The sequence below is a fragment of the Nannobrachium achirus genome, assembly GCF_963921795.1.
Source record: "Nannobrachium achirus genome assembly, chromosome: 7".
NCBI lineage: Eukaryota > Metazoa > Chordata > Actinopteri > Myctophiformes > Myctophidae > Nannobrachium > Nannobrachium achirus.
In genome coordinates this window covers 21,931,408-21,958,836 of record NC_137816.1, presented here as the reverse complement: position 1 = coordinate 21,958,836, position 27,429 = coordinate 21,931,408, and the positions used below count along the sequence as shown (strand labels likewise).

Below are 27,429 nucleotides of genomic sequence, written 5' to 3'. Positions count from 1 at the left end.
AGTACTAGTTTCCACCACTGGTTGCGTGCCGGTATCGTGAACCGAAAATAGCGTATCCATAAGCTGAACATGCAGGGTGCGACACGCTGTGAGCTGGTAGACTGGCTATTTGTTGTGTGCAATATGACGCGCCACCAGGTATAAAACAGGCATGGTGTGTGTGACAGTAATAGACCCAGTCATAAATACACATGAATAAACAATCACTATCAGGGCCACCCGCCTTCACGCACACCACACCAGAAGTAAGACTGAGTTCTGAGACTGAGTTCAATAGAGGTATCGTGTGCATCTGTACAGTACATACAGTAGGCCTATGTATGTGTGGGTGCTTGGAAGTATATACAGTATGCATAACTGTGTGTGTGTGTGTGTGTGTGTGTGTGTGTGTGTGTGTGTGTGTGTGTGTGTGTGTGTGTGTGTGTGTGTGTGTGAAAGTTTGTACAGTATATACAGTATGATACAGTATGAATGCCTTTGATCATGCGTATGTGTAGCCATGGTTATGTGCAAGCCTAAGTGTGCTTTCATATAGTGTGTGTGTGTGTGTGTGTGTGTGTGTGTGTGTGTGTGTGTGTGTGTGTGTGTGTGTGTGTGTGTGTGTGTGTGTGTACATTATGTATCTGACTTAATGCATTCAAACGTCAGTGCCCGTGCGCGTGTGTGTGTGTGTGTGTGTGTGTGTGTGTGTGTGTGTTCTCTCGCATATCCACTCAGCAGTGAAAGGGTCCCCCCACCCCCACCCTGTGCAGCGATGTAGCCGTGAGATTCTGTCACACACACAGGCCTCAGAGGGATTCCATTCACTAGCTCTGTCTTTAGGTACAAAGCTGCAGGCTGCACTGGCTTCAGGTAACATAAACGCTCGCTTCAAGCCACCGCATATCTGCCCATGAAATTCTCTAAAGGGCTTTAAGTATTTACCCAGAACACTATCAGGCACTGCCGAAAATTCAGCTTACCCTGTTGAATAAGGACTTCAAAGAGAATTGCAAATACCTTTGCCCGCGACTTATGCTACATTTTCCTCCCTTCTCTTTCTCTCTCTCTCTCTCTCTCTCTCTCTCTCTCTCTCTCTCTCTCTCTCTCTCGTCTCTCTCTCTCTCTCTCTCTCTCTCTCTCTTTCACACTCTGTCTCGCTCGCTCCCTCACTTCCGTCCATATTGCCCCCCCCCCCCTCCATTTTATATTTCCAAACACGAGCCGGAGCGTAATGTAAAAATGTATTATCAGCCGTATATTTCGTCTTTAAATGAATAATAACAATAATCTTTGGGTAATTTCTTTTTTTACACCGCTCGGTCTAAACAGGGCAAAGCGAGGGAGCTAATATAGAGGCGCGGGTAAACAAGGCTGTGCAATAATGAAGGTGTGGATTAGGCCTCTAGTCTATGTCGGGCGATAAGGAAACACAGATGCTACTATCCAGGTAGCAACACACACTGACTGTCAATGAAGGATAAAATGCTGTGCCACCATTCACTGTAGACACACACACACACACACACACACACACACACACACAGACTCTCACTCTCACACACACACACACACACACACACACACACACACACACACACACACACACACACACACACACACACACACACACACACACACACACACACACAAACAGTAGATACATACGAAGTAAAATCCTCAATGTGGCAGTGTACAAATGTGGCAGTGTACAAATACAAGCAAATGGACCCACTGTCACAGATAAACAAAATGGACTCTACTTTTACTGTGTACGGTACAAACACATTGACAGCACACACTTTCACAATGACACATACAGAGTTCTTATAAAAAGAGAGAGAAAAAATGCATTGTATAGTATAACAAAGTGCTGAAAAACTGAAAGAGATGCTATGACACAAGGCAAATTAAAAAAGAAAATCTTAAATAATGTACTAGTCTAGTTCACCCTAACACTTAGTCTGGCCTCCATGTACATGCACATATAAAAAAACACCGTTCTCACATTAAAAACACCTCTGCTTAACATCTTAACAACCAAACTCCATATAGACTCTCAGGCTTTCAAAATGCCCACCGTCTCTTTCCCTCTAGTAAAAGGGCCGGCGGCAACATAAGCAGATCATAATTTCAGAAAAGAAAGAAAAGAAGAAAGAAGAAAAAGATCCCCAAAATTATTTACGGTGAAACGGCAACAACAGCAAACCATAACATTTATAATGTTTTACAAAGCCATCAAATAAGTGGAGAGGGGATTAATTGCCCCGGTCCGACCTTAAAAATAATTATATGAGCGGTGCAACTCTAAACTCCAATGAAATTGATACACTTTGATAATTAGATTCTTGGCACTGACCCGCTCAAGTCAATAAAGGTTATTAAGGCCAATTGCTGCCTAAACGCATTACGGGGGCCAGGGTAAACTGTCCATCCACGGGCCCCCCTTGCTCCACCAGCGCCAATATGATAATCCATTCTCTGTTGGTGGGGGGGAGGCTGTGTCTGCACTCTGCCTTACAAAACCAGATTGGATTCGCTTAACCTTTTCCAGGGCTTTGATCAAATGAGCTCACACAGCAATAACATTTACATTGACCCCCCTCCTCTCTCTCTCTCTCTGGGCTCACCCTCAAGAGAGAGCCCATCACCAGCCAGGCAGCCAGCCACCACCTACCCCTCCTGCTAGGTCAATAACCTAATCAGCTATCAATGGCAAGCAGACAGGCGGGGGTATGATTGTGCTGCACCTCGCCTCGCAGATTGTTGCTAAAGACCACTGTTAGAAAGAGGAGAGAAAATGAAATGGTCACAGAGACACAGCAACACCTGCATTCGTGCATGCATACATGCAAACACACACACACATGCACGCAAGTGCACACGCGCACAAACACACTAGTGATGGGACGATATTAAAATAACGTCCCATGATTATTGTGACTAAATAATTGCCATTAACAATGTTATCGTGATAATCATAATATTCTTAGAAGTCTTAAAATGCTACTTTTGTTAACCACTTGAACGTTAAATAACCAATAACAAAATAATAACAAAAATAACTGATTGACGTAGATCTGCTATTTTGGCGAATCAATAGAGTGAAATAAGAATAAACCAAATGCACTCTTTACAGGTCCGTTTTATCAAGTATAGTGTGTTTAAGTGGTACAGAATTTGCAGCCCAACAAAAGCACATTCATCCTAGTGTATTGACAGGACAAGTTCACGATAAACGAAAATCTCTGTGATATAATTATTGTGAGCTGTTTTTTCTCACGATAATAACAATTATCGTCCCATTCCTAACACACACAAAAAATACACACACACACAAAGAAACAACATGCACAACAGACTGTGCACATGAACAAAAAAAACCTGTCCGTCACTGGTACTACAGCTACATATTGCACAACACAAGAGAGTGTGTTCTATTTACACATAAATCATCAGTGTTAATTCATCCATTTGCAACTCTGAGATTGTACAAATGTAGCCAAATGGATTACATGTGTGTGTGCGTGAGTGTGCGTGCGCAGCCGAGGCTGCTTCAAAAACACGGTGAGTGACAGCACGAGGGCAGGGACTAGAGGAAGGCATGGCCCCTGTAGCCGTTCCTGTTTAGTACATCTTGAAGTAAACAAATGTATTCAACTGTGAGGATCACGTTTATTGGGAGAGTAGATTAATGTCCTTGATGCCGCGTTGAAAAGATTTTCCATCTACAAGGCTTGTTACCTCCCCTGTCAAACGACAAGAGGGAGAGAGTCACAGAGAGACGGGAAGACCGAGAGAAACACAGAGGAGGGATAGCAGGAGTGAGAGAGCCAGAGAGTGAATGAGAGAGAGAGAAAGAACAAATAGAAAATATTTTCTCTTTTTACAACACAAGAGAGCGTGTGTGTGTGTGTGTGTGTGTGTGTGTGTGTGAGCGTGTGCATGTACACGTGTGTGCGTGCGTGTGAGTGTGCGTGCGCACTGAAATCTCTTTGCATCCGTGGTGGCTTTTGAAGTTGTGAGCTGAGCATCCACAGAAGTCAGGAAAGTGACAAATTAGGGGGAAAAAAGCTGTAGTGTGCTAGCAGAGCTGCTAAATCAATTAAAGTCACACCGAGTGCATACATTAACATCAACGCGTGCGCACGCACGCACGCACGCACGCGCACACACACACACACACACACACACACACACACACACACACACACACACACACACACACACACACACACACACACACACACACACACACACACACACACACACACAGAAGGGAGAAGGGGGTAGATGGGCTGTTCTCCACCACGGTGAAAAGAGGAAAGATAAAAAAGAAAAATGCCACAGCGGTATTTAAAATATTCTGCATAATGCCTGGGCTCTCTTCTCTATTGTCAGCCAGGTGGAAGCTATTCATTGTGGCTGGTTTAAGGAAATGTCACTATTGTATGATAGGTATGATAGGCAGGGGTCCTGGGGGAGGAGGGAAGACGGCAGACCGGGCTACCCGTCCAAACAGGCTGGACCTAGCTCTCCTCTCCAAGTCCATGCACATCCACGTCTGGCCTGGATCACAGGGGAGTCCAGCACTGCAAGGCTCCTGTCCTTCTTATCCCACTGGTGCATGTACGCATACGCACACACACATGCACAGTTGTACCGTAGTAACAATACAGTTACACACATGACTTTCAATACATACTGTAGGTGCAGAGTATAAATGCTATACGGTGGTGGTAAAAGTTAATACATTCACATACATATAGGCAAACTATGAGGGCAGAGTCGGCAGACACATACTTAACTTTACACACAGGCACTCACTATCTCTCTCTCTCTCTCTCTCTCTCTCTCTCTCCAATGCTCTTTATTTAGCATCCCCACATCTCAGTTTCCATTAAGGAGGCTCAGTTCGGAGAGAAAAGAGAGAAAGAAGTGAAGAGAGAAGAGCCGGACATGGGCTGTTTTTTTCTCCTCCTTCTTCTTTTGGTTCTGTCTCTTCTTCCTTTATCAGAATGTCATTGGAATGGAAGCCTGAGCTATTTGCATGACAACAGGCTGAAGAGCAGCCACCAAGCCCCCAGGAGACACACACACACACACACACACACACACACACACACACACACACACACACACACACACACACACACACACACACACACACACACACACACACACACACACACACACACACACACACACACACACACACACACCCCATTGGATCCTGTACTACTAAATGCACAGAGTGATGTACTGTATTATTCATAATCTATCATTTAACTTGGAGGTTGTACAAAATGTAACCAAATGGACCCTATAAAATCTCAGAGTTACTGTAAAAATGGGTAAATTAACACTAATGATGTATGTGTTCATAAGGTGATTTATGTGTAAATGAAAAATATGACTAGATAGTGGGAGGCTATTTGTTTAGCTATATAAAACAATGGTTTGTATTTTATAGCAGAGCTGTGAACTTTTGGTTTTGATTTAATAGCATGGTAATTCTTACTTTCAATATCCAAGTTCATTTAAAAGGTATTTTTTTTTTATGCAGAATAGTGGAGATTTGTATTTTCAAATATACAATCATGGAGAAATACACCAGCATGTGTACAAAAAAAAGCTAATTACATTAGTGATGGAATATTTTAATTTAGTACATTTTCATTTATTTAAAAATGCTCACACTAGGCATAACATAATATGAAGTACCCGTGTCAAAACCTAAAACAAATGCAATGTATGGATTAGGGGAGGTGAAATACATCATTCTAATAATGTGCTATAAATTTGTGAAAAATTGAATTTCATCTGACAGCCCACCCCAAAAAAAGATCACTGTATCGAAAGCGGCACTAAGGAAATCTATAAAGTCATATCTATAAAAACGTAAAAGTGCTTTTCATCAGCATATTGCCGAGGATGCATGTTATGTTAATACTGCTTACGAGAGCAATACAGTCGACCCGCATCTCCTTTCTCCTCAGTGAAACAATTACATTTATGCGTTTGCACCCGTCTTGTTGTTTCTTCCAGCGGGTCAAACATGCTGTACATTTCTGCAGTGGTGTTTGACACAATGCGCTTTACTTGCCGTTCATCGGAAACAATTTCAGCGGCGACATTTGTGACAGCATTCAGGGAATTATAAATGACAATAACGATATTACGAGAACTGATGTTAACTACAGAGAAAACAGGAACTTCCATTACAAATTCAATTCATGCGTCTTTCTTTGGTGTGATGCTATGTCGTCCTCGTGTCTCCCCCACCCCCACCACCACCCACACACACTACAACCCACATGTGGACAGACACAGGGACATGCTCACCCACTACACACACAACACAAGGGAGGGAGATAAAGATAGACGGCAAGAAGCAGAGAGAGAAAGGGAGAAGGAGAGAGAGAGAGAGACCCTTCACATCTCACTCGCTGCCCTCGTCTAAATGTAGGTCCAAATCACGCACTTCATCTGGGCCCAGAGGTGGAACTCCAGATGAGTTTAGCCCCTCTCCGTCTACCCCACCCTCCACCCTCCCCATCGCCGGACTGAGTGAGAGAGGTGGAGAGACTACAGCTGTGACTGGGGGACTGTGAGGCAGCAGCACTGCTCTCTCCTCCAGCTCCTGTCTTTATCCCCGCCTGAGTATTAGATGTGATTACTGCTCAGCACTCGCCACTGACAGAGACAGAGAGCTCACAGAGAGAGAGAGAGAGAGAGAGAGAGAGAGAGAGAGAGGTGCACTCTGTGCTGTAGCTGAGCTACAGTGATACAAGAGTGCCCCCTGCTGCTTGACAGTGCTGTGACTTTAACCTCACATGAAGACAGCTTGAAAACAGGGATGAGCTTGGCACTCTGAGTCTGCACGCTGATACTGTGTGCGTGTGTGTGCGCGCGCGTGTGCGTGTGCGTGTTTGTGTCTGTGAGTGCCTGTTTCTGTCTGGTTTTGTCTGCTTGGTCTTTGTCTGTCTGTCTTTTTGTCTGTGTGTGTGTGTGTGTGTGTGTGTGTGTGTGTGTGTGTGTGCGTGCGTGCGTGCGTGCGTGCGTGCGTGCGTGCGTGCGTGCGTGCGTGTGCCTGCTGCATGTCTGTGTCACAGGTTATTGTACAGTATGGGTCAGAGTGCGTATGTATGTATTGGGTAAATGTATGTACTGTACATGTACGCGGGTATATGACACCCAGGATTTACAGTTTAATGGGATTGTAGGTGTGTGTTCTTGTGCTGTGCATATTCACAGTCTAGCAGCAGTGTGTGTGTGTGTGTGTGTGTGTGTGTGTGTGTGTGTGTGTGTGTGTGTGTGTGTGTGTGTGTGTGTGTGTGTGTGTGTGTGTGTGTGTGTGTGTGTGTGTGTGTGTGTGTGTGTACTTGTATTACTACAGTATACTTATACTTAAATGTAGTAAAATTTGAGAAATAGACATTTTGAGTAAAATTTCAGGTGGTCATCCTCACAAGAGAAATAGTTGTTTCATGTTTTTTTCAGTGGTTATGCTTACAATTAGGTAAAGATTCAGGTTGGGTTAGGATTAAGATTAAGCAGTTGGAGGTCAGGTTTAGAGTTAGAATTAAAGAGTTAGAGGTCAGGTAAAGGGTCAGGGTTGGAGTTATGCTGATTAATACTTGCATGCTGGTGTCGCACACAAATAAATAGCTAAATCTACAAACTTATAATGTGTCATGCTGCAATGCATTGTGAGCTTGTTGATCTGCTATTTTAGTATTAAATAGAGCATCAGGGTTAAGGTTAAAATTGGCATTTAAAAAATGTACAGTATGTCCTCAATTTGTTATGTCCTCACGTTTGTATAATAACACAAACGTGTCAGTGTGTTTGTGTTGCGTGCGTGTGTGTGTCTGTGTGCATCTGTGTGTGTGTGCGCGTGTGCGTGTGCATCTGTGTGTGCGTGCGTGCATACGTCATGTGTCATATATTTACAGCTCAGGGCATGCGAGTAAGGTGTCTTAAATGCTCACGTTCACCTCCATTTGATTTGTGCGGCTGATACTACAGAGTGATTTTTTTGTTCCCCTTTTAAGTGGTTGTGAAACTAATAAGCGAGCGCCCACGTACGCCGTAACCGCCGCAATAAAAATATGGCACAAGGTTATGTTGAAATACGTGACACATCCCTTACAATGTACACCTGCACGGAGTCAGACGGTACATCATGTCGTCTCGTTGCATACCTTAACTTCTGAAGAACATTATTGAACACTGGATCGCTTGTGTAGTTTGGGTTAAGAGGTGCAAGCCGCGGCATGCTGGGAGTTCTGAGAGGCGTCATAAACCAAATGATATAAAAGAGATTCAAAACATCTTCATCACAGCTGCCTCAATTATGCGGGGTGTGTGAAGGGGGCGAGGGGTGGTTATGAAATGTCGTGTTTGCCGCTTTTGCTAAACACCAGTTTATGGTATGAAAGAGGCATGAAAAGATACAAATCTGATTTCTAAAAATAGATAATAGATACCGTAGATAAAAAAAAGGAAAAAAAAAGATCCAGACATTATGGAAAAGGCAGAATCTCTAGGTACAAAAATGTATAAAAAGAATTGTAAATCCTGTATCCGAGAATACTAGAAATCCAGACCTTTAGGACATTTTTTATAAACTACATATGCAATGCAATTGACACTTTCTAAAGTACCTTACTGTTTTGTGAGTGAATGGATTTTTAGCATATCAACCCTTACGCTAAGCCCAATTCATGCTTTGTCGCAAGACCACTGAAAACAGTGGAAATTCAACTGAAAGATGTTGTTGTCTTTCCGACATGTCTCCATTCCGACACTAACCCTATCTCTAACCCTTACCCTAAACTTAACCCCTATGGAAGTGTCGCCACTAAGTTAACGACAATAAGAAGTTAATTTCGGAGTGTTGCGACATGTCGGAATGGAGAGCGACACCCGTTGTTGTTAGTAGGAATAAACACAGAAGCACTTGGGAGGAAGTGTACTAAGAAAGGAGGAGGAGCCAAACCAAGTTCCCGTCTCTACAGGAAGTCCTTTTTTTTTTTTTTTACAGAATGGATTCCCAGATTGAGAACAAAGTGACATGGTCTTATAGGACAATGGTTCTCAACCTTTTCAGGCCAAGACCCCCAAAATAATCACTGAGGACCCCCCCCCCCCCCCCCCGCCCCCCACCCTACAAGGACTACGAGTTGAGGCATAACATTTTGTATAACACGGTTCTATTGTGAAAATGAGCATGTAGATCGGCTATTGCTGCCTCTAATATTTGACAATTTGGCCAATGTTTAATTTGTCATTTTAGATGCATTAAAAAGACATTAAATTGTCACTTTAGAAATGTGCAGATACCCTCTATACACTTAAACTTCATGATTTGTTTACTGTTTAGAGAGAAAACAATTTTGCAAATAAATCATTTGGGGACCCCCCTGGGGTCCGGACCCACAGGTTGAGAACCACTGTTATAGGACAAAAGCATAGATTTTCATTTTCAATCTATAATGACGTGCCCAACATAGCTAAGGACTCCATTTTGAGTGTTTAACAGTATTGAAGAACACACAAATGGGTCCCGAAATACAAACACAATTTCCCGCTTCCATCCAGACAAGACAAGAAAATAAAAGAGACAGAGACCACCGTGTAGTCAACGTTTTTCGTGTCATCCTTTTAGCAGAGCATTCCGTGACAAACACGTTAATAAAGTATTCAATCAATCAAAGCGTGCGGTCAGCTGTAGTGTACTTGCAATGCATTGTGGTCTCTTACCATGGTCTCCATCAGCCTCCAGTCACTCTCCAGCTGCTCCATGGGCCTGTTCCACCAGCTGCAGAAACGAGCGTAGCGCTGGCCCTGGAACCAGTACTGTCGTAGCCACTCAAATTCCACCTGCGCACACACACGCGCACACACAAACACACGCACACACACACACACAAAGGATCACATTTTCAGAGTTTGAGGCGATGTGAATTAGGGCATTCAAGAATAGTGATTTTTAGTATTCGAATTATTCTACCTCAAAGTATTCAAATAGTCGAATATTCTACTACATGACTGGCCAAACTGTCAAATATTAAGTAAGCAAGTGGCGAACATTGTGAAAATAGCCGATCTACATGTTCACAACGCCTCGCGTTGTGAGGCGTTGTGAGCATGTAGATCTGCTATTTTCACAATATTTATCTGCAGGTCAAATTAAATGTAATACCTTCAATTCCAAGTGATTGTCAGGGTGGGGGTCCCCAGTTCAAATGTGTTTATTTTGGGGGACACGGCCTAAAAAGGTTTGAGAACCCCTGGTATAGAGCATTAACAAATTCATTCTTATGACTTCCTATCTAGCCAAGCTTTATAAACTATATATTTTTTAAAGAGAAAACAATAATAATAAAAAAATCACACCCGTGTGAACTGAGCGGTGGAGTCTGTGCGCGCGCGCGCGCGTGTGTGTGTGTGTGTGTGTGCGTGCGTGCGTGCGTGAGTGTGAGTGTGCCTTGCCTGTTCTGGCCTGGCCTGAACAGCAGCGCCCCTCCCTTAACATGTGTGGTCAGAAAAGGTACTACACCGCTTGAGGCTACATACAGACCCACCCACCCACATACATACATACATACATACATACATACATACAAACAAACAAACATACATACCTACACACACGGCCACGCTATGGAGACGGTGTGACCACCGCTCAAAAAGTGAATATTCGACTTCGGTGAACAACGTCGAATAGTGACTTTGATATTCGAATATTTGAATATTCACAATCCGTGAATATGTCACAATCCGTAATTGTACCCAGGATTCGGAACCTGTGTGTCCCTCACGCGAGACAAAAACTTCTACCGCACATGCAAGAGGGAAAAACCAAGGGGAGATTTTTCAAGGCAGAGCTCTAGAGTGTAAGTAAGAGTATAGGGAGACCACCTTAAGGCTCAAACCACTACAGATGTACTAGTTATATTGTAACATATTGTAACATACTCTACCATGATACAGATTGGGTAAAATGTTATTCGCTGAAATAAGTTCCGCATTGGGGCTTTTTACAACTCATTTAGATTGAACTGGAGAGGATTGGCTAAAGCAACAACAAATCTGTTCTAAAAACAAAAGAGATACATATTGGGTAAAATAGCCTGTTATTCATTGAAATAGGTTCCGCATTGGAGCTTTTTACAACTCATTTAGATTGAACTGGAGAGGATTGGCTAAAGCAACAAAAATCTATTTTAAAAGAAGAGGGGAAAAAGAACAGCTTTATTGTCCTGTGAAGGAAGTTTGGTTTGCTACAGGGTTTGGTCATAAAAAAAGTAAATTATAATAAATCATTACAATACATACTACACAGACGGACATCAGTTGAAATGCTAACTTTTAGAATCTGGAAGAGAACTTGATGGCTTTTCCCATGCATGGCTGAGAAAGCGTTCCTCAGTGACAGCAATGAAACATAAAAGCACCACAATTACTATTTAAAAATGTCAAATTGCATCAGTTGTGAAAAGAAAACAGTTTTTTTAAAATACATCATTCAGAAGTAAGTTATAATCACTTCCATCAGCGCTACATTCTTTAGCCCCAGTGAGCTATCTGCAGCCTTCTGTCAGCATTTTTCCACATTTCCTCTGTCTACCGGTTTTGACACACAACTTAGCAGTCTGTCAGAAGGGGGGATTCTCGGTGGGGAGTTTAGGAGAACTCCCCAAAAAATGAAAACGGTGTTTAGGAGCATTTGACATTAATATATACAGTAATGTTCAAGGTTCAATATATTGCATTATGTGCAATTAACATTTGGGATGCCATTATTTTTGTAATTATTTGGCTACAGAGTGCCGGCATTCACTTTATTTTGAAGAGCCCCGGAAGCCGCGATCGTGTCCATGTTGTGTAAAGTCACGATGTTGTAATGGCGATCAGTATGTTTACCTTCACACGAAATTACAAATTCTAACCGTGGCCGACCGAGTGTCACCGTGAAAAAAGCGTTTCTCGGCGATGGCTGCCGAGTTGCATCATGGGATATGACGTTTTTTTCGCTCTCCAGCAGACATCGCAGCATCTGTTTACCTGGTAACCATGGTAAACAGGTAACACGTCCCCCTCGTGATTACGGGGCCGTGGCGCCACAACCGCCATAATTCCTATCACAGTCCTGGTCGTAATTGGCATCGGAAGTGTTAAGCTCAGCTTTAAGTAATGTCAGTATTAAACAGATATTAGAAAACAGCAAACTAACAAAAGTAAAACATTATACTATATGACTCTCAATTTTAGAATCATCTGAATGTTTAATGAAGGATTTAGATTACCAGAAATATTTTAATATATTTTCATGAATGTAAATGACAAACAGATGACAGCTTCCCGTGATGCACTTTTCAGGAGGCAGAATTACAGACTCTCTCCCTCGCACTGGAAGCTTGTGGAAGAGTTTGTGTCTGTGGCTCGTGAGAGGCTACCGTTTCGCTGAAGTGGGCGTCACGGTTCTCAAGTGGTTGAACAGCTCATTTTTGAAAGGAAAGTCCTCTTTTGTTTCAACACCGCGTTGCTCCATTAGCTGCAGTTTCATAACTGTGTCATCGTCTGTTTCTAGTGGGACCGAGCATGAATAATCACACACTCAAACACTGCACTGACTGACGAGGCCTGGAATGGATGTGTGTGTGTGTGTGTGTGTGTGTGTGTGTGTGTGTGTGTGTGTGTGTGTGTGTGTGTGTGTGTGTGTGTGTGTGAGAGAGAGAGAGAGAGAGAGAGAGAGAGAGAGAGAGAGAGAGAGAGAGAGAGAGAGAGAGAGCAGTGCCCTCATGCCAAAGAAGACCACTAACATCTTCCAAAAGGTAAGAGATGTACAGTATGCCTTCCAATGTCTTCTTGACTCGATACTGTAGAGACCTTTTCAGAGGCCAGATCTGTGGTTCACAAATACTAGTGTGTCATGAGTCCAGGTGTTACTTGAGAATTTGTGACAACCACACATAATTATTGCAATATATACAACTTAACAATATATTTTTTTTCTTTTCATTTGTTAAATAAGTAATTTGTGTGGGAGGTAAATTATACCCTAAAAACATGTATTTTAAGTTAACAACCTAGCCCCCACTGGGCTAGATTATCAAAGGGAAAATTGGTTAAAGCATTGGTTAATATAGTGTCAACATCATTTTAACCACTTTAAACAGGTTTTATACTTTGTCAACTTTGACAAAAATAGCACATACTGTATAAAAGCTCATAGCGCGTCCTTTTTATTTTGAAAAATCATGAACCTTTGTGCAAATCTTTGAACATAATATATAGCTTTGCTTTTGGAAAATATTTTTGAGATGGGGGTCCGCAGCCAAATACATCCCAATGTGAGGGTCCTTGAAATGAAAAAGTTTGAGAAACTTTAAAGGACTTTGAATGGAGTGTTTTTACCTAATTAGAGAAATGTGGAAATGGGCTGTGATGATTGCAGGGCGGAGAACAACAACAACCGTGGCGTCCCATGGCGCACACACACACACACACACACACACACACACACACACACACACACACACACACACACACACACACACACACACACACACACACACACACACACACACACACACACACACACACACACACACACACACACACACACACACAGAATAATGCATTAACCCAGACATTAAGATTACTTATTTGAATGTATTTATTAGTTTACCGATTTGTTTTCCCCACCAAATTCTAAGATGTATGATTTATGTGAAATTGTAGAATATAAAAAAAGACAGAGATAGTGTGCGGACGATGACTTAAAACACATGCACGTACGCACGCACGCACACACACGCACACACACACACACACACACACACACACACACACACACACACACACACACACACACACACAGAATAATGCATTAACCCAGACATTAAGATTACTTATTTGAATGTATTTATTAGTTTACCGATTTTTTTCCCCACTAAATTCTAAGATGTATGATTTGTGTGAAATTGTAGAATATAAAAGAAGACAGAGATAGTGGGACGATGACTTAAAACACATGCGCGCGCACGCACACACACACACACACACACACACACACACACACACACACACACACACACTTTCCACTCAGAGTACCTGAAGACTCCGCCTTCTCTCTCTCTCTCTCTCTCTCTCTCTCTCTCTCTCTCTCTCTCTCTCTCTCTCTCTCTGTGTCTGGGGGATGACAGTCTGGGCTTCTTTGGAGCCTCTCTCGCCTCCCCTCCACAGGGACTGGTTTTGTTTTCTCCTCTTTTGAAGTGCTGATTTAATCCTCGCTAGGATGCTTAATGTAGCCAGGTGTAGCCTATCCACGTCTGACTGTGTCTTTCCACGCACGTTTGCGTCTGTGTTTGTCAGTCTCTGTGTACACAATTGCTGTGTGTGTGTGTGTGTGTGTGTGTGTGTGTGTGTGTGTGTGTGTGTGTGTGTGTGTGTGTGTGTGTGTGTGTGTGTGTGTCAGAGATTGCCCCAAATGCCGTCGATATAAATGAAAGGCGCAGGGAGTTGGCCTCCCCCAAAACATCCTACAAAGCACCGTCGTCCCCATAAACAATGCATACCCCGTTTCCTTTGACATACGCAACTGTACAACACAGGCTGCACTGCACCGTGTACAAAGGAGTCAAGTATCAAAATGTCTGGCTAGGTGAGCTTGGAGAGAACTATTGTTCCTCCTCCAAAACTCAGGTTTTCTGTTCTTCTAATGGTGTACGGCGCCTTCTTACAGTTGTGAAATCACAAACAGCAACAATAAGCCACGAGCACATGCATGAGTTTGACACTAGAGCTTACAGTCTTTATATCCTACTAGGCCTTGGATCAAAAACAGGACGAATACTGTCATCAGTATTGGGCGTTAGAACGTGCTACATCACAAGTCAAGATAGTGTCTAGCTTGCCAAAACACATACACATATCATACTGTCTTTACTAAGTGATATACAGTATTCTTAAATAAGTGTTAAATATTCTATATGCTATAATAGTATTTTATTCTGTAATATTATTATAGAGTGTTTGTTCAGTAACAGGGGTCTCCATGTCTCTCCAGCTCTTTACTAAACAGAATATGTATTTTCAGGTTGGGATAACACTTTTAGGAGGGAGAACTCACACATGGTACAGATTAAACAAGTGCATTTGGAAGTCATGACACAAAGAAACACCCAAACAAACAACAATCCTAAAAACATAGTATTGCTGAAATACTGCACTCTGTCGTGTGACGGTTTTGCAATCTACAAGCTCACAATGCTACTTGTAGTGCATTGGTTTTCAGTGGAGTCCGGGACCCCCAGGGGTCCTTGAGGTGGTTCCAGGGGGTCCCCAGCTTCAGTATTTAACCCGAAGCCGGCTCTTAACCGTGCTGATTCGGCCACGATTTGCCGCTGGAAAATGGTTGGAAAGCGTTTCCTGCCGATAAAGCTGCTGTCGGCAGATTGTCGGCAGCGGATTGGGACTTCTATCAACATGTCGATGGGAAACTGGACTTGCTCAGTTTTGATGAGTTGTCCTTGCCCTGTCTGGAGTGAGAGTGGGGGGGGGGGGGGGGGGGGGGTTGTGTTTTGTTTTGTTGAGAGAAAAGACGGGGGAGAGGAAAAATCCGGTTGCCAGATTCTGTAAGTGAAACAAGCGACCAGGTCTATGAAAACAAGCCCAAAGGAAGCGACCATTTTCACCACTTGAGCTCTATTAGGCTGCATCAGCTATTTAAAAAATAATAATCTTGAAAGCAAGGCCAAATAAGCAACTACACTTCAGAAACAAACCCAAACAAAAGCAACCCGCAACTATGAACGTTTACAAGCGACTTTACAGGAAAACAAGACCAAAGTCACTTATAATAAGCAGACCTGGCAACGCTGGCAGGCTAGTGTTGCCGGCTATACCAAGGTGTCATCTGAACGCAATGTTCCGTCGCCCGACTTTTAAATGCCAAGTTTGCCAACTAATGCCAGCAGACTACAAGAGACTGGAAGTAGTCCTTTTGGTGAAAAGAGGCCTTAGCATCACAATCATTTAAACCGCTTTATCCATTTATATGTGGGCTATTAAAAAATATCAACTTTCTTTTCTTTTTTAATCTTGAAGGTGGATTAGTATTAGTATTGTATTTAACACAAATCTTCTCTTCTGGCAAAAAACCTTTTCGGGTCCACGGCCAAATACACAATTTGGGGTCCTTGACACGAAAAGGTTTGAGAACCACTGGCGTAGTGAACTTGTAGATCTGCAATTTAAGGCGAGTGACACCATCGTACGACAAGGTAAAGTGTCCAGACTGAGACGCATCTTTAGAAATCGCATTTCAATCACATTTCAATCCACCCTGGAATGTGGTTCAAATCTGATCCGCAAAAATCAGTTTCCATGTGTTTAGTTACAATATGATTTGGAGTGCCAGTGTAAACAGTCTGGGATCAGTGCACAGTACCATCCTGCCATTCAGGTCCACTGGGCTCTGATCACAGTGGGGCTGACATGCAGGGACTGGGGCATGTCAGGAAGAATACACAGGCCCCCGGTACTGTACTGTGGTGTACTGTACTGCACGGCAATCCCTCCATTACAATCCAGCCTTCAAAGAAATGTCAGGCTTTATGACTCCACTCCCCCTTCGATCACTGCAGCTCAAACACACAACAAAGCCCACAAGTGCAGAGTTATTGGACATCCTCTTCTCTCTGTCCCTCCCTCCTCCTCCGGTCTCTCTGGTTGTCAGTCGGTCCTTTAGTGAGGCGAAACCAAGCCGTGTGTTCTGTAGTACTTTGAGGCAACATGGTCATCTGGCCCCCGCGGCGCCGGCCGATGGTGGCCACAAAGCGGCCCTCTGAGGTGCCCGGGGTTGGGGTGGGGGGGGTGACTATGTGGCATTTGGAGGCCCCCGCTGCCCAGCTGTGACTGACCGAGAAGGGACTTCTGACTAAATGCCACCTCTATCCAGCAAGACGGATCGAAAAGTGTGCGAGGAAGAGAGAGTGGTTGTTAGGGCCAGTTTTTCTCTGAGACGGCACAAGAGGGGGGGGGGGTTTGGAGTTGAGAGCTAGTGGCTCCCCCGTGGCGCTGGCTGTCATCTCTCCAGGTGACGGACGCACTAACTACACATTAGCCCCCGCTGTCGACCCACCGCTCACTGTGTCAAGCCCGAAGTCAAAGCCAAGTTAGACCATTCGCTCCCACCTAACCCCCCCCCTCTCATTTAATGAGGCGCATTTTTTTTTTCTCCACCCCTTCTCCCTCACGGTGCTCCCGGAGCTGGCCCAATCAATTTCCGGGCTGTGGGCCCCCGAGGGTGGGAGCTGATGAGAGTGGGATCGATCGGGGCCTGCCATCCCATGTTTACCTTCTCCTGACCACCTCACACATCAAGTGGAAGGGAGAAGCCGGTCTCCTTAGTCCCCCTGTGAGCGACGGGGAAAGCTATTCACACTTATCACGCCACGCCAAGCTATAGCCACAGTGGTCATACACAAGCTAGAGGAGATGTATACTGTACGCACACACACATATATGTACACAAGCAATGATGTAATAACACAGCCGATACACTTTAATTCCCACCAAGAGCTACCAGTAATAGTCCATATAATTTCAAAATGGGATACCTTTTAGATATTATCTATAATATCTATCAATATAAAGTATTTATTGCGACCGTCAGGGAGCAGTTTACTATGAAAACCTCCACCGGCCGTCCGTCCGTCCGTCCGTCGGTCACACGTCACACGTCACACCTTTGCCCTGCTCATATCTCCGCATCAGTATGACATCACACCACATGTGTACACAAACCTTTGTGTACGTTGCTGTGGCAACAGTCTGTTGTTGCTGGTCTGTTAGTGTACGTTAGCAACCACCTTAGCAACCATGGTTTTACCCTAGCAACCAACTGTTTACCCTAGCAACCAACTGTTTACCATAGCAACCATGTTTTTTTTACCCTAGCAACCAACTGTTTACCATAGCAACCAGATACGCAGAGCAGGGATCTCCATATATGGGCATAAACAGGTGACATCACACTGATGTCAAATACTCAGAGCAGGGATTTCTCCATAATATATGGGCATAAAAGGGATTCTGTTAGGAATCTCCATATATGGGCATAAAAGGGATTCTGTTAGGGATCTCCATATATGGGCATACAAGGGATTCTGTTAGGATCTCCATATATGGGCATAAAAGGGATTCTGTTAGGGATCTCCATATATGGGCATAAAAGGGATTCTGTTAGGGATCTCCATATATGGGCATAAAAGGGATTCTGTTAGGGATCTCCATATATGGGCATAAAAGGGATTCTGTTAGGGATCTCCATATATGGGCATAAAAGGGATTCTGTTAGGGATCTCCATATATGGGCATAAAAGGGATTCTGTTAGCTGTTAGTGATCTCCATATATGGGCATAAAAGGGATGCTGTTAGGGATCTCCATATATGGGCATAAAAGGGATTCTGTTAGGGATCTCCATATATGGGCATGAAAGGGATTCTGTTAGGGATCTCCATATATGGACATAAAAGGGATTGTATCCCAGATGATGCCCTGTTAGGAGATCCACACTAACAGAATCCATATATGGTCCTACCGACAGCTGCTATAAGCCAACCCTGGCGATAAGGTCTGAGTCGAAGAAATGCTTCTTTCCTGGCAAGAATTGCCCCTTTATACTGTAGGGCTCGTTTGTGTATTGTATGACATCACGCCACATCATCGGCTGAGGACTGTGTGATGTCATCATATCTCCATATATGGAGACATAAGTTGCTCATGCCCAAATATGGGCTGGTGAGGTCAGACTTAGTGTGATGCGTAGGTTATCTCCATATATGGAGATTCAACTTCAATGAGTAACCATGGCAAACTGTCAACTGCCCGTATGTCTTGATAATTGGTAAAACAAACTTTTGGCCTATTTGTGGAGATAAGCGACCAACGGTCGCTTATCTCCCGATTAGGGAGTCTTACTGGTTTCACTTAACTCATTCTGTGCCAATCACGAGTATACTCGTGATATATTAGCGTATCCCACAGTGCCAATCACGAGTATACTCGTGATTTAAAAAAAAAAAAAAAAAAAATTGAAAAAAAATTTTTTGAATTTTTTTTTTTGGACCCCATCAAAACTAGTGAACATGATTTCAATCGCGATTTTTTATGTTTAACCCCCATACAACTCAGGTAGCAGACCTCCAAGCTCACAACAGTGTAAAACATAATGGCTATTATCTCAAGAATGCCTGAACGGATTTCCAATCTGATTTTTTTGTTTGAAAGCTGTGAACAAACTGCACAAACCCACAACAATGCAATCCAGGATTGCATTGGATTTTTTAGAGCTCATTCTTCTCTGTTTTTTTCCCATGCATGAGGTGTGCAAGGTTTAATCATGGCTAAGTTGACGAAAATAAGGCTTTTAAAATGCTTGGTAGCCAATAGCTAACTTCAAGCTAACTTCATCCTCTTCCTGTACATGCACAAAGGAAAGTGTTCAGGCAAGTCATGGCTGCAGGGCTTCTGCATATACCAGCATATCTCTATGGGATTGTCTGTGGCACACTGGGCCCCCTCTAGTGGTGAAAGGGTGGCATTAAATGAGTTAATAAATTACCCGCTGAATTATTTGTATATTTGAAATGAAAACGGAACATATCAAGCAGTGTTTTTGTGTGTACTTTTTGTTTATTTAAAAAATATATACAGTACTGTATTAATTTCTTCATACTGTAAATCAGAGTTCAAAAGAAAATGGGCAAAAGTACTAAGTTGGTCTAGTGACAGTGTGCATATGGAATGTGGCACTGAATGCTCTATCAGTTTGCCACAAATCACCGCAATGTAAAAACAATCAAAAATATAATAAAAATATTTTATTCACTGATTTCTCTGATGGCTTTTAACTGCTCAGGTAGGACATTCCCAAAATAAGCGCCAGGGAAACAATGGCCTGGAAAACAGTGAGAAGGTCACTCATGTCACCTGCTCTACAGTAGCACTCAGTTTACTCTCTGTCCCAAAATGTGGGACAAGCTCATCTCTCGTGTCAACTGTGTTGCGGCGCTTGAGGGGGTGGATGCGCGGAGGGGGTGGGCGGGTGGGGAGCCTGGCTGGCATCACTAGAAGGCATCCCTGAGGGCACTCTGTCACACACCCACCTGGGAAGTGACACGGTGGCTTTAAAATGAGACAAGACGTTTGCATCTTTGGGATTAGCATTTCAAAGAGCACACGGGTGTCCTGTGAGGCAATGCTACCTTGCCATTAGTCTTCTGCTACTGCTGTACACAATAGAATCTCTGCTAATTCCTCTATTTGTAACTCTGCGAGTGTAAGAACAGACCAAGAGTTGAGAATGCACAAATGTAACCAAATGAACCCATAAGGGCATTCATAACACCACAGTGGCTGCATGATGTGTATGTCGTCACTGTCGGGCAGAAACCTCGTATCTCCAAGTTTCAAATGTGTATGTTTTTTTCATATAAGTAATGCCCTGCTTCATCATACAAGACAGTTGCACAAGACTAGTGAAAACAGCCGATCTACAAGCACACAACGCCTCGCGGTGCGAGGCGTTGAGGGATAGGCTGTTTTCATTAGTTTAAATCGTTTTTAAAATGATAAATAAAAAACGAACGGTTTTGGAGATACAAGGTTTTCACCCAACAACGACGATGTCTCTCTCTCTCTCTGCCACTAACTCACATCCTCTCGTTTTCAATCTCCTCTGCGATGCCAGGTCCCGCCTCCTCTCCCATCACTCCCTGCTTCAACTCCCTCCTCGGGCTCTTCGCTCCCCTCCTTCTCCCCGAACACGCGTACTCAGATGGCAGACGCTCAACTTCATCACCGTCAGACCCGCCCACTCGCCACCCGACAACTGTCAACCTCCGCCCCTCCCCTGTTCAACCAACACGCGCGACATCAGAGTACATCGGCCCCGCGCCCGTTTTCCTTTTTTAGCGCTTTTTAAAAAGGGAGAGGCCCCGGCCAGCGAGGTGCTGGTCAGGTCAGCCTCGCTGCGCGTCTCCGGCATGTTCAACTCCTCGGTCGTCCGTGTCAAACACGACCCGCGCAGTGTGCGCCCCGCCAAGCGCCAAAGTGGGCCGGCATCATAAATAACTCCGCCAACAATACATCATTTAAGTGGGTGTTCTGCTCTCCTGGGCAACTCCCAACAAATGGCCACATCGATCATCGCAAGCGCCAGGTAGTAGAGGCTATAGCCCCCGAGAGCGAGCCTCAACTCCCTCCTCTTTTAAACACACATGCGTGCACACACGAACGAACGCACACAAACACACACACACACACACAAACTTGCCCTTTTATAAATAGCGTCCTGTTTTCCTAAATAAACGTGTTTTGCCCTCCTGGCAGGGGCCTACGCAGGGTAATCCTGTGCCACTGGGCGGCCAGCTAGCAGGTGTTTGCTAGCTCATGTAGCGCTGCGCCTGACACAGACAACCCTATTGTTTGGTGGTGCTGAATAATTAATGCTGGCTACAACCTTTAAACAACCTTACGCCAGGCTCATCTGTCATGGCGTCCCGTTGAGGGGGGCTCGGTGCTAGCGTTAGCGCGCAAGGCCCTTATGGAGTCCTGGGACGGCAAAAGGGGAGAGGTGAAGTGCTATTTTAACCATTAGCCTCTGGCAGGGCTAATGCAGGCCAACAGTTTGCTTGCACCAGTGACCGGACCCCTTTTTTCCCCTTTTGCTTCTCCCTCGATCCCTCCACACCGCGAGCCAGCGTCACTCATTGTTGTATGTGAAAGGGGGCAGAGCGGGGGGGGGGGGGGGGGGGCATGCTTAGATAGCATATGGAGAGGCAACTGACTCACGATCCATCATAGGCGGAAGACAAATGAGAACAACCTGGATTTTATGCAAGACACATTTCCCAGAGTAGAAACAGGCAGGTAGGTAGAGGGCTGCTGGAGGCTGGCAAGGCGTGCTGACAGGCTCCCAGGCTGCCTGTTGGAGGGCGTGAACTTGTAAACACAGGATGCTGAGCATGGTCAACTACTCTGCAAACACCGCTAACTACTCCTCCAACGCCCCGGGCGAGACGGGTGCAGCGATCACATCAACAGACGTGTTCTTGTTCACCACTTCAGCCCTATTTCATGCTTTGTCGTACGATGGTGACGTGCAACGAGAATAGCCTGTGATACTTTGTGAGCCTGTAGATCTGTTATTGTTGCTATTTTTTCAAAATGTTGAAACATTTTTAACAACCAGTAAGACTCCCTAATCAGGAGATTAGCAACCGCCATGTCGCATACACAAACTTTAGATGGCAATCGAGCCAATCAGGAGGGAATATGGGAAATGGGACAGATCCATGTTGATGACATGACTAGAGATACTGTGTACGGCTTTGCGTGATTTTAGGCCAAAATCTGTAGGAGCAGTGTCCAAAAATGTATTTTGCAAAAATCAGCCTGATGGTGGCGAACAACATTGCCCATAATGGGCATGCCAGTTGAAAGTGGTTAATTGCTCATCTAAAAAAGGTAAACATTGATGTTATTTCACTTTCTGGCTCCTGTACAATAATGTCACCAACAGGAAACAATGAAAAGATGATGTCTAATATGGACAGAGCTGTGACATTTCTGTAACAGACTCACACATACTTTCATACAGCATGCCAAGTATGCAGAGCCATGCGCTCACACGCTCTCACGCACGCGCACACACACACACACACACACACACACACACACACACACACGCGCAGATTGGAGCCCCACCTCGTTGTGGATGTCCTCACAGTGCTGTAGGGTGGCGGGCAGCAGGGACAGCAGGCTGTGGGAGCCTGTCTCTGGGTCTGTGTGCAGGTTGGACAGAGCCTTCTGGCACTGAGCCTGGATGTAGTCCAGAGTCCCACTGGAGCACTGGTGGGAAACACAAGATAGTCACATAGTGACACGCACGCACGTACGCACGCACGCACGCACGCACGCACACACACGAAACCCACACAATGGTAGTAGTCTTTGAATACTGCCATCATTTGCTATCATTTGAGTGTTTTTATATTGTCACTGTCAGGCAGGAGCCTCTTACTCCATATTTAAATGTTTGTGTTTTGTGTGTTTTTTTTTTCTTCATAAATTAACCCCCCTACTTGACCATACTACAGCGTCACACAAAATATAAAAGCGTCAAAAGTAGCATATCTACAAGCTCGGAATGCGGCGCAAAGCGACACGCTTTTTGAGCTTGCAGATCTGCAACTTTTGATGCTTTTGAATTTGAATCCTGAAAAGTAATAGTTTTCCACCCGACAGAGACAATATGGTACTTTTAAACAGTTACATGTTATAGACACGACCTTAGCCTAATGTAATGGCATAGAAATGTGCCAACATTGTCCTGCAATAATAACACCACCACATTTCTGCTTCTAGCAGTCAAGGGAATAGCTGTTCTTTTCAACATTTCTTTGCTCAATTCGCTGTCTTCACAAAGACTTGTTACATGGTGGGAAAATCATTTTTAAAAATGTACTTTTTTTGGGAAATGGCTGGTTAGTAATGAACACATGTGGTACAGGACCGGACCACATTGTTTTCATCACAAATCTGTCTGGTGGGAGAAAGAAATGCATTTGGATTTCAGCCGTTTAGCAGATGCTCTGATCAAGAACAACTTACGACAAATGCGATTGAGCAGAATAAAAGCCCCGAATTCCAGCTCACCAAGAACACAAGCAACCAACAGAAGGTCAGAACCACTCACATAATGTTGATGTGATCCTAAAAGATCAGACTGGGCAGGGCCCCACAGGGGTCTTTGGGAGGGTTCCAGGAGCTCCCCAGCTAAATGATGATTGATACTATTGATAGGAACCAAATGGAACCTAACAGGTCTGTAAACTCTGACAGTGTACAAATGTTACCAAATGGACCCGTACGATTTTGAGAACCACTAAGGTGAACCTCTGTCAGAATTACAATTACAAACAATTTAGACATTTAGCAGACTGGACTCTTTATCCAGAGCGACTTACAATAAGCACGGTAAACACATACAGTACATCAAATGCAGAGAGTCTAAGACACTATTTCCCAAACACTGGGTCGGGACCCATTTGTGGGTTGCGGACAATTTTGTATGGGTCCTTTTCTTTATTGTTTCCTACATTTTATTTTTAACTATTATTATTTCAAAACATTTTAGAAAAAACATTCCCAAAAAAGCTAGGTTTTCCATCATAAAAAAAAAAGTAAATTGTAGTAATTTCATGAACAAATAAAATAAAAATCTAAGAAATTCCATAAATTAGAAAATAAATGATGAAGAAGTAGTGAAAATAGCCTCCATAGATCTACAAGCTCTCTGTGAGCTTGTAGATCTGCTATTTTCACTAGTTTTTCTCTTTTGGGTCATGGGCTAAAGAGTTTGGGAACCACTGGTCCAAACAATATAATACCAAAAAAAATAACAATCTGTACATTAAAACTATAGAAACGATAGGATGCCAGGTAAACAGACGAGGCTAGGTGATGTGCTACGGCTAAGGTGGAGTCTGAAGAGATGAGACCGTTTTGGGGCAGTTCTAACTGCAACAGGGAGTTTGTTCCACAGTTTAGGAGCCAAAGGAGAAGAGTCTGGGATGGATGAAGCGTTGTCCCTGATGTCTGGCACCATGCAGGGACAACCTGTTGAACTACGTATCATCATGTGGAGGCCACGGTCAGCCATGGCTGCTGCTGCTCACCTCGGCCACTCGGTGTGTGCAGCTGAAGCGAGCCGTGTCTCCGGCAAGAACACAATGCTGATGAGTCCTGTTCAGGTCATCTGAAGAGGGAGAGGAGAGGAGAGGAGAGGAGAGGAGAGGAGAGGAGAGGAGAGGAGAGGAGAGGAGACAGTTTACAGTTTAGCAGACGCTTTTAATCCAAAGCGACTTACAATAAGCAGATAATACATCACTATAATAAACAAGATAACATGTCAGAACATCAACAACAATATAACAAATGCATTTGAATATAAATCTATAAAAAACAATATAATCAGTAAAGAAAAAGGATTCTAAAAACCTAAAAAAAAACAAATGCTAACTAGCTTCCTGTATGGCCATTGAGTGTTTCAGTAGTGCTATGGGTTTAGGTGGAGTCTGAAAAGGTGAGTCTTCAGTCCACGGCGAAAGCTAGCGAGAGAGTCCGTTGTGTAGAGGAGAGGAGAGGAAGCGAGTGAGAAAACAACACGGTAGCTATACAGTAGAATCCTGAGTGTTCATTTAAACAGCATTATTCCCCCGTCTTGTCGTTGCTTACTGTCCGACGGACGCATGTCCCCGCTCTTCCTACTTTAATTACCAAACGACAGATCTCAGTCAATCTGTCAAGATGGCAGCAGCATACTAACAAAACATTTGTCCAATACCGCGGGGGGGGGGGGCTTCAGAGGAGATCCCCGCCGCCGTTTCCTGTGTATGGGGTCCATGTGTTTCTTTGTTTGCGTAGATGTTCCTCGGCTCTGTTGTTATTTGCCTCGCACCAATAATTAATTTAGTGGTGACAGACAGAGCTGTCATTCACCGCACATGTGCATATTTACACCCGCCCTGAGCGAGAGAGAGAACACCGGCTAATGCCCGTGATTTGAAAGTCAAACAGGCCTCGTGATTTGGGAAGAGGATATTATTGTTTGGCGAGGAGGAGGGAGGGGGGGACACTCCCCATCCAAAAAAAAAAAAAGAGACCTGCCACAAACAAAACAACTTGCCAGGGTGTTTTTCTTTCTTTTTTTCACCCACTGATGAGATTGTGAGGGATTAGGTCTCCGGGCGGAATTACTCACCATCTTTAAAACTGTTTATATCCAATAACAAATTATCTCCATCAATCTGCTGCTTTACTTGCCACGTCTGACGTCTCGCCGGGACCGGGAGAGGGCGGAGAGGCAAACTCGATAACTGTAATAAATATTTATCTTTCTCTCAACCCCTACGCCTGCTGCCACTTGTCCTTTTTTTTCCGGGAAGAAGGCTTTTAAATATATTGGGTCAAGTCTTTTTTTCTCCAGCACCCCCTCCACCCACCTCCCCTCCCCCCACCCTGTGCATTGGGAGCTGGGCAATCTGATTACAGTACAGGCCCGGTGTCAAGACTTGCATTGTTCTTTTTTAACCGCACAGATTCCATTTGGGTGGAAATAACGCTGATTCAATTTGCCTCCAGCAGCTCAGACATTAGCGGTTCAAAGGGCCAGCTGGTGACAAATGGCGATGAAAAGAAATGATGGTGTCTGGTGGTCAAACCGTATCCCTTTTGTTCCCTTTCCTTTAAACAATAAATTATTACCACAAATGACTTATCTCAATGTGTAACGTTACTGAAATACCGCGGTGCTTTTCAAACGCCTGGGTCGCTGCTGTGTGTCTGTGACTGTGTGCGTCCATAATGGACAAGAAGGCGATTGCATTCATTGCGATAAAGTGTCTGAGGGATGGGCATGTGTAAATGTTTGCGTGTGTATGTGCGTGCGTGCGTGCGTGCGTGCGTGCGTGCGTGCGTGCGTGTGTGTGTACACACACAGGGTGCTATCGGAGAACAGCAGTTGGTCTCTCAAGGGCACACTCACTAAATGCAGCATAAATCCCCATTGATCCGCGACAGTCCAGTCCCATTACAATGGCCTGCTCAACAACCTCCCCATCACTCCATTATCGTGGCTGTGCTGAAAGTGGCTGTCTTCTGCTGTAAATCTCAAGCAGCTAAACGGCGTCAGCCTCGGACCATCCTCCCTGGATAAAGACTAGATACAGTTATGGCTGCGGTGGTGGGATTAAAACCTTGTATCTTCTAAATGTCAACACCTATTCACAACAGCTCGCTGTCAAGATTGATGAGCAGGTGTTTTCGAATGAGGCAAGACCAGAGTGGTGTAAAGACAGAGTTGTGACAACTCTGTTCACTCCAATGGGCAAATGTTTTCACAGTAATTTCTGAATCATGGAGCTTCTGTTGTGCAGTAAACACTATCTGAGAAGTAGAGTAGCAGCACAACAGACCCACTGTCGTGAACCTTTAAAGGGTCAGACATTTAAAATATATATAATATATAATACAATTGTTAACCATGGTGAAAGTTTAAAATATGTCAACGAGGCTGGTAACATAGCTGTTACACTCAGCTACAATTACTATACTAAATATCAGGTTTATTTATGGTTTATGTCTGAGTCAGAGTGACATGGTTGTGGTCCGCCGGCCGGTACCTCCCAGTAGCCACATTTAATATACTTTAGGATGCACATGCTGGTGTGCTACTGCTACATATTGTAAATCGATGCATTTTTGATGATTAATAACCATACATCATAGTTCAGTCTCTGTATAATTCATTCAAATGGCCCACTTCCGGGAACTGATTCATTCAGTCATTCAAGAGTGACGTGAC

The 27,429-nt window shown here is 44.0% G+C and overlaps 1 protein-coding gene across 1 annotated transcript in view; it reads right to left on the bottom strand.

Annotated features, from left to right (window-relative positions):
• The window catches only part of fto (FTO alpha-ketoglutarate dependent dioxygenase), a gene marked incomplete at its 3' end in the record, with an annotated part of 101,708 nt that overhangs the window by 22,547 nt on the left and 51,732 nt on the right, over positions 1–27,429 (bottom strand). The window contains exons 5-9 of the mRNA XM_080730117.1: positions 24,743–24,822; positions 22,770–22,913; positions 9,748–9,867; positions 4,542–4,599; positions 3,724–3,728 (exon numbers count right to left, since the gene is read on the bottom strand). Coding sequence (XP_080586243.1) covers positions 3,724–3,728; positions 4,542–4,599; positions 9,748–9,867; positions 22,770–22,913; positions 24,743–24,822 — 407 coding nt within the window. The remainder of the gene's footprint in view (positions 1–3,723; positions 3,729–4,541; positions 4,600–9,747; positions 9,868–22,769; positions 22,914–24,742; positions 24,823–27,429) is intronic.